Genomic DNA, 8,066 nt, shown 5'->3' with positions numbered 1-8,066 from the left:
AGGATTTAAGTCGTCAAACTTCGCAGTCATTTTTCTTTTTGTTACCTTGAAAACATGTTAAAAGATCTGCTTTCCAAAACAAGAGGTTGGTGTTCCACAAATGGCTTTTCGACCCGAAAAGTTTTCGGGACTTTCGAGAAACCGGCCCCAGGTCACAAGTTGCAGGTCAGGTCAGGTGAGGTCAGGGCAATAGGAAGAATATTTTTCTGCCAACGAAATTGACTATTTTCACCATCCCATAATGCAATTTTTTCTGGAGGGGGTGGGGGTATTTACATAAAAAACAATACAATTTATTTACTCTTGGGACTGTATCATGCTTCAGTTTCCTGAATTGAAAACAATCGGCTTACTCGAGGAGACTGCACTTGCAGTTATAACTCAAAAGTACCTCGGCCCCATAATTCGAAGCCCACGGGATACGAGAAAGGATCTCTAATAATGCGCGGCATTGTTTACTTTAAGCTTCAGAATGTGGCTCTACGCGATTAAATCCGTTCCAGCAGAACGAAAACAACGAAATTCACGAGCAAATTGCTTCCAACCTTGTTGTCCTCGGCTCTGCTCTTGTCCTCCGTTTCTGTGGCTTTTACCCATGTGCTCACAAGATAAATCACGCGATGACAGGACTTATGGGTACTGCCATAATTTATTTAATTTATATTTCTCGTTATTCGCTTTTTTCACCCTTCCCATAATCTAGGTCATTTGGGGAGGTGGGGGATTATTTGCATTAAAACAATGGATGTTCAGTTCACTGAAGCATGATACAGTCCCAAGAGTAAAGAACTTGTATAGTGTTTTTATGTAAATACCCCTGCCCCCCCCCCCAAAAATGCATTATGGGATGGTGAAAATAGTCAATTTCGTTGGAAGAAAAATATTCTTCCTATTGCCCTGACCTGACCTGTGACCTGTGACCTAAGGAGCAAGGATGGCACAGTCGGTTAATGCGCGGCCTTGGTGCATAAGGTCCTAAGTTTGATCCCCGGGTCTCGCATCCTTGTTTCGACTTCTTTCTTTTCAGTGTAGCCTAAGTAGCTTTAAATACCCTTAAAACGGAGCACTGATGGAAAGAGGGGGGTAAAATGAGCGCACCGTGGCGTCGGCTTCCTAGGAGAATACTCTCTAGAGAGTAAAGGAACTTCTGAGGTTAAATAAGGTGTACCTTTACCTGACCTGTAACCTGTGACCTGTGTTTTAAACCCGCCGACCGGATTGTCTTGGTCATGCCCAAGCTTTAGTCGATACAAATCCGAGAAGGCTTGATAAAAAAAAGAACCACTGATAAGAAATTGGGGGGTTCCTAAAAAAAATTAGAGGTAAAAAGGGGGATGTTTGAAAATATAAACACTCTCAAGGGGGTAGCTTAAATAATGAAGACAAAAATTGTCATTAGCCAATATAAACGCATTTTAACAAAGTATAATAATGTGGTTGACAGGCCTCTCTCAAGTACATATCTGAATGGACGCCTCTTTTAGGCACTTGGAGTAAGGTTTCATTCTGCAATGGTTTTGTTCTATGATACTTTAGATTTGGATCTTCGTACTACTGTGTGATATTTAATTCTTCCGAGAAAATAGTTCGTCTTGATGATATATTTTTAGTTCCTTGGTTTTGATTTTCTCTGCAGCAGGCCAGGGTTTTCGTTTGAGGCTGGAGGCCGGACGTTTCGTCCAGTGGTTTCCCATTCATTACTTTTTAAATAGAGTTCGAGTGAACTCCAACCTTGCCTGGGAAAGTGATTCCTGGGCTCCAAAAACAGCATTTCTGAGAGTTCTATTTTAAGAATTTCCCCAGACCGCCCTAGGTAGCTCGCGCCTTTCGCTCGCAAGGTGCAGGGTGCCTTGCGGTGCCAAAAGTGTCACGCCCGGTGCTTTCAGAAATATATCCAATACTTTACAAAGCTCTCCAAAAACCTTGACTCTACAGTAATGTGAATGTGACCTTTTGGCCTCACGCTTTTGCATCAATTTAATTTTCAAACGATAGGCTTGTCGGTGGTAGAAGGAAGTGATTCTGCTTTTAAATCTTTGACCCGGGCTCAGGATGCTTTTGTTCTTGGGCGCTTGTTAGAATGTGCCATGTATCAGTGAGATAGCTGGCTTTCTAAAGACTTGCCTTGCCCTTTCTCCGCGTTTTTTGGCAGATCGTTATGCTCTTTGGAAGGATTTTTCTGTTTTTGGCTTAATTTGTTTCGCTCATTCTGACTTCTGCATCGCGATCGTGTATTCGTTTCTGGCCATGAGGTAGGTTGGGGGTGTTTCAGTTTTTAGGGATACTAAAAGGGGGTCCCTGAAAATGTTTAATGCAGCAAGTAGGGGTCCTCCAAATTTTTCCGATAGTAGATAATTTCTCATCAGCCCCCACCCCTAAACACCCCAACAAGTTTTTGCGAACTCTCCCTAATGTTGCATTTACTTGTCTGTTGTCTCTTTGTAATTTTTTTTGGGTAACCTGGCGCCATTCTGTCTACTATTTCGAGAGATATCCTCTATTTTGCCACGCCAAAAACAACTTGAGTCATGCCCAAGACAACAAGACACTGGGCATTTAGAGTTTCAACTTAAGATTTTTCTTCTCAAATTACAAGGCCGTCTCGAAGTGGGTTTCTTCGAGTTTTATTTTGTTTACTAAGGGGGTATTTGCATGAGACTAGGGTGACAGACGTTTCTGGTGTAGAACCCTTCTTCAGTGTGAAGAAAACAGTTGAAATACGCAATAAGATGGAAGCGCGCAGATGAATGGTGGCACGCGCATGCATCAAGTCACTTTTAAATAAAGTTTAGATTGATGTTAAGTTCATGAGGCTGAACAGTTCCCAGGTGGAAAATCAACTTTATTTCACGTTCCTTCCCTTGGAGGTTATTACCGTGGCATAACTACAAACCTCGTATCCGAATATCTGAAATACTGCGGGCCTCTGAGTTGAAATTTTTTTCCACGAGGAAAGTATACGAAACAGATGCTATTCATGCACCAGGAACCAAGTTCGATGCACCATTCATCTACGCCCCCTTCCTACCCGCCTAGATTAGCAATAGCTATTTGCGGGTTAGGGTGAACTTTGCATAATTAAAAATTTAAATTTATAATGAATAAACCTACTTAACCGAGGGCCTCTCAGGGGGTCCTTGTTCCCTTGTTTCCTATAAAAGATTGCTTCTGTTCCTTTGTTCCCCAAATTACTTCCAAACTTGTTCTCAGCATTTTGATCCCTAAAATGGTTTATGTTCTCTTGTTCTGTAAGATATTTCGTATTTGTTTCCTAGTTCCCCAGTTCAAATTAGCCATGTTCGCTGGCTCCCCCAACCTAACTTTGGGAGACCCTCTTAACTTACTCAAACAAGAAACTGCGTTGCAAACTTGCCGCGTTGTCGAATGGCGAAACCACCACCTCCGATTCACGTTAAGCAAAGCCCAGACCGCAAGCCAGCAACATTTTTTTCTCTCGTCAAACACTAAGTATGCATAAATCAAGTTTGGCACCCTGCCTTTTCGTTTTTGGTGTCCGTTGTGTACTTGTTTTGCTGGCTACAGTATAAACTTGTGAAAGGAAAGCTTGTTTATTTGTTCACACGAGCAAATAAAGGCTTGCTAAGACAAAACTCGTCAAAGAAAACTGACAGACTACATCTTAATTATTGTTTTTTCGTTTGAGCTTCTAAAGCCGGTTACCCACGAGCAAGTTTTCCTTGCCAAGTGTCATTGACAATATTGTCATGGGTCGTGTGTATGAAAAATAATTTTTTCAAAATAGTTCTAATGAAAATTCTCAAGAACAAATCTTCTTTCACATAACTAGTTAGGTGAAGAGAAATGAACATACTTGCAGACCAAATAGAGAAACTAGACCCTAGTGCGGTGCTACAAAGAACAACCAATCAAACTGCTTATTTGATGTCACGTGAACTAATGGAAATATTTTGAAACACGCGAGCAAACACGGCTGGCTTGTAGACGTTGAAGCGTCGACAAGTAGGCGAAGTTTCTTCCCCTTCAATTACTTCATAAATCTTGGGGTTGTCTTCAGTCGAAAGTAAATTTTATTACTCGGCTACAGACTGCCATCCTTAAGTCAGTATATCAACGAGAATCAACCTCTCCAGTGCATTTTCTTTGACTAAATAAAATGGCGTCTGTTGACACGCCCGAACATCAAGGTGAGATCGGATAACTGATCAGGCTTAACACTTTTTAGATTTAAGCTTAATGATTTCCTAACACTGTGCTTTTAACAATTACTTATTGGAAGAAACCCCCTCCAGCAACGGCGTGGCCTATGATTTAATACTAAGTCCCAAGGTGGAAAATGCGAGAAAGCCGCGTCTTACTCCACGCAGAGGAAAGGAAAACAAGGAACAACTGGACGAGAAAATGAAAGCAGTTGAAAAGAGAAAAAAGGTAAAAAAGCACAAGTATTTTATGTTAAGTAATTGATATTAATGTTAATATCAAACCACCGTTTGTGATTTTGGGAACATTTTGGTTAATTATGAAATACTGTGCCACAGTTGTCCATATCAGTAATGGAAAAATCTCCCATTGGTACTTACTTCGTTCTGCCAAAGCTTTTAGCTAATTCACATATGCTGGCCGTACCATTATTCTATATGCTGGCAAACATTTACAGCAACAAGTGGTGACTCGACATCAGGGAGTCATGCTGATGACTCCAACATGTTGGCAAACACTGTTGGAACCTGTTCTTGTCAGAGTAATTACTAATCAGACCGTTTTGCCTACAAAAATGGTTAAGGGACTGTATCAAGTTTACTACAAAGTGCCTGTGTTTTGACGTCACATTGGTGCTAAGAGTTTGTTTATGCTCATTAATTCTATATCAGGTTCATATTGCAAGGAGGGATTCCCACTGGACTTAGCGAGAGGGGATGTGCAGGTTTAGCACCCCCGCAATGCAATCAGTGACTTGTCTTTTTCCTCATCCATCATGCTGGATCGATTTCTTGGCACCAATGTCAAGTCAGTGTTTGTTGTCATGCATTTTGATCACATGATTCAGGTGCCCTAAAATTGGTAGACACCTGAAACTTCAGAATATGAATTTTAACCAATTGACTCCTGAACCATTCCCATTGACGATTAAAAATCATCTGGCATTAGAGTAAAATCTATCAAGTCTCACTTCTAGGAGTCACTCCTAGGAGTAAAGAGTAAATTTCATGACTGCGTAAACTTTACTTAACCCTTTTAGGCCAAAGGGGGCCCCAATTGACAAGTAAAATCGTCTGATTAGACAGACTAAAATCTATAAGTGGTCAAGGCACGAAAGTTTTCAGCACTATGCTTTACCTGCTGAAGCAAAATAGTCCCTTCTCTTTTCATTTGTTTAAATTTGGCTCAAAAGTAGAGAATTTACTGTACATGCTTCCATCGTTATATGAGTAACGCATGCTCTTCTTTCACTGCCTTTTCAACGTCCCCCCTTCACCCCAGACAATGTTGAAACATCGTGCGATTGATGAAGTACTCTTGACTTCAGACTCTGTGAAAAATCAATATTGTAATGGGGGGAGGGCGGAAAGCCTGAATTGTCCCAACAGTTTTGACCAGCATTGTAGCCTTATTACAGTACAATCAGGAAAACTGAGAACACCTAAAATATGTCAGGAATGTTATTTCTGTCCAATCACACATCTGAAATCCACTCGCTAATGGGCAGAGTGTTAACTGTTGTTTGCGCGATACGAAGTGTGTCGAGCTTAAGATTTGCCAGGTAATTGTTTTATTTTGCGCTAATTCTGGTTGTTTAACCTCTGAGACTACCCAAAAAGAAATAGAACAGTGCATGTATTCGTGCTTTCACCAATCACTGGTGTTCCGAAGCAATTGTTGCTTTCCACATGTGGCACCGTTGCAAGCAAAGTATAACGGTTATTCAGTTTGTGGTTTTGGTGCGTGAAGTCCTCAAACATGATTGGCTTAAGAACAATAACCATTCCTGACATATTTTAGGTGTTCACAGTTTTCCCAGTCGCACTGTAAATCAAGCTGGCTATTTCTGATGACCTAACTAAATTTGCTTGCCACTGCTACTAAATGCATACTTAACGATTTACCATAACAATAAAATTAATTTCTTTCTGTGCTTGTCTTTCAGAGCATAGATGGTGAAAAGCAGGCAAAAGTTGCTGTTGAAGTGGAGAGGGTAAATCAGGTTCAGACAAAGAGGCAACTAATTGAAGAACAGAAAAGCAAGCTGGTTAAAGAAAAGCAGGAGCAAAACATGTACCAACATATTGAGAATAAGGAAGCCCAGATTAAAGCCCTAACTGATCGGCTGCATGCAAAGGATCAGCGCATCAAAGAAATGCAACTTAAGTTGCGGAAATTGAGTGAATTGCATGCAAAAAAACTGGAAGAGAGGATTCAACAGAAGGAAGCGGTGATCAAAGACAATTTAGAATCTCATCGTAAAGCTCAGACAGAGCGATGGCTGGCTCGTGAAAGGCATGCACAAGAGATATTGGCTGCTTTGCAAGAGAGCACTGAGAAGCAGTCCAAGTTGGCAGAGGAAAACTTGCAAGTGAAGATGGCAACAACAGAAGAAAAGCGCCAGGCATTGATCCATGCACTTCAGGAGCGACTGCGAATAAGGTCACAAAAGACCGAACAAGCAAGGCAGCTGGTAGAGGCACTTGTAGAAGAGGCAAAGAAAACCTGGGGAGAGAAGCTGAGACAGAAACTGGAACACTTTGAGGAGAACAGAAAAAAAGAGTTAAGGAAGATTGTAGAGAAGGTTGAGGCTCATAACCAGGATGTGGAAACCCTGTATCTACATTTCAAAACAAAGAGAGAAGCAACTGAAGCCCGGGGTTAACATGAACATGCATGATGATACAGGATATTTTTCTCTAAATAAGTTCCATCCAAAAAAGCTTGTTGTTGCTTATGCTCATTGTTATGTAAGGTCACAAAATACCATTAACATTGACTTTTGTTGACATTTCTTGTGTAAGGTGAATTTGCAAAGGATCGCTGTGATTTATTTCTTTTTATAATGAAAGATTAAAAGTTTGCTGAAGTAAAAGGATTTGATAATGTTTTGCTTAGAAAATTTGTGTTGAAATAAATTCATTTGTTGATGAAGTCTGTGATTTTGTGATGTTAACCGTGTTTTAAGGCTGATTCTTGTTGCTCATTTTGGGGTCCTATTTCCTTGGCAATGAGTCTCTCTGAGTGCAGGGATGGCACAGTGGTGAGAGCATTCACCTCCCACAATTGTGGGCAGGTGCGATTCCCAGACTTGGCGTCATATGTGGGTTGAGTTTGTTTGTTCTCTACTCTGCACCGAGTGGTTTTTCTCCAGGTACTCCAGTTTTCCCTCGTCTCAAAAACCAACATTTGATTTGATATGCGTTGATTTGTCAATTTCAATTTTACAGTGTCCCCAATTAGCGCTCCAGTGCTAGAGAATTAGATGTTCAAATAAAGTTCCCTTTTTTCGGTTAGTGATTCCAACTGGGTCTGGCAACCCAGAAATAAGTTCCTCTACCCGTATACAACATACAGACACTATTTTGCCCCCCAAAATACCCAAGTTTTGTACTCGTTATAAAATATATCATAGAAAATCAAAGGATGCCAACGACTCACCCGGGCGACTCACCCCTCCTCCCACCACCTCTAATAAACTACAAAATTCAACAAGGATGGGAGCCTTTGAAGAATGAAACCTGACAATGGGCACTTTTGTTCCTCAGTAGAATGCAAGTAGTGGCCTCTCCTCAGAGGAAACTCACGAGAATCTATAATTTCCTGGCGACCGGAAGTGGGGCCTTCTTTTCATTTTAATAAGCCTTGACGCAACCTCGTATGTTTTGCTTTGTACTACGTGGACGTTAAGCTCGTCAATTAAGTCGAAGAACACGGAAAGACTGCCTCCGGTTCCCTTGCGCAGTTCCATGACGCCACAGTGAAAAAAAGAAGTGTTGTCACCCGTCCATGTATGTTGGTATGAACACATCCATGCTAACTTCCCATATAGTCTCCCTATACATATTGAAACCAGGGGCCCGTTTCTCGAAAGTCCCGAAAATTAT

The 8,066-nt window shown here is 41.1% G+C and overlaps 1 protein-coding gene across 1 annotated transcript; it reads left to right on the top strand.

Annotated features, from left to right (window-relative positions):
• The first annotated feature begins 3,945 nt into the window (after window positions 1-3,945).
• LOC138044927 (golgin subfamily A member 6-like protein 1) lies at window positions 3,946-7,113 on the top strand. Its single transcript, XM_068891307.1, has 3 exons — window positions 3,946-4,166; window positions 4,259-4,407; window positions 6,125-7,113. Exons 1-3 carry the CDS (start codon window positions 4,136-4,138, stop codon window positions 6,842-6,844), a joined length of 900 nt encoding a protein of 299 aa, XP_068747408.1. The 5' UTR covers window positions 3,946-4,135; the 3' UTR covers window positions 6,845-7,113.
• Window positions 7,114-8,066: the final 953 nt, after the last annotated feature.

The sequence above is a fragment of the Montipora capricornis genome, chromosome 4 (assembly GCF_036669925.1).
Source record: "Montipora capricornis isolate CH-2021 chromosome 4, ASM3666992v2, whole genome shotgun sequence".
In the NCBI taxonomy this organism is placed as follows: Eukaryota; Metazoa; Cnidaria; class Anthozoa; order Scleractinia; family Acroporidae; genus Montipora; species Montipora capricornis.
Note: the sequence above shows the minus strand (reverse complement) of the source record. Positions and strands in the feature narration are given on the sequence as shown.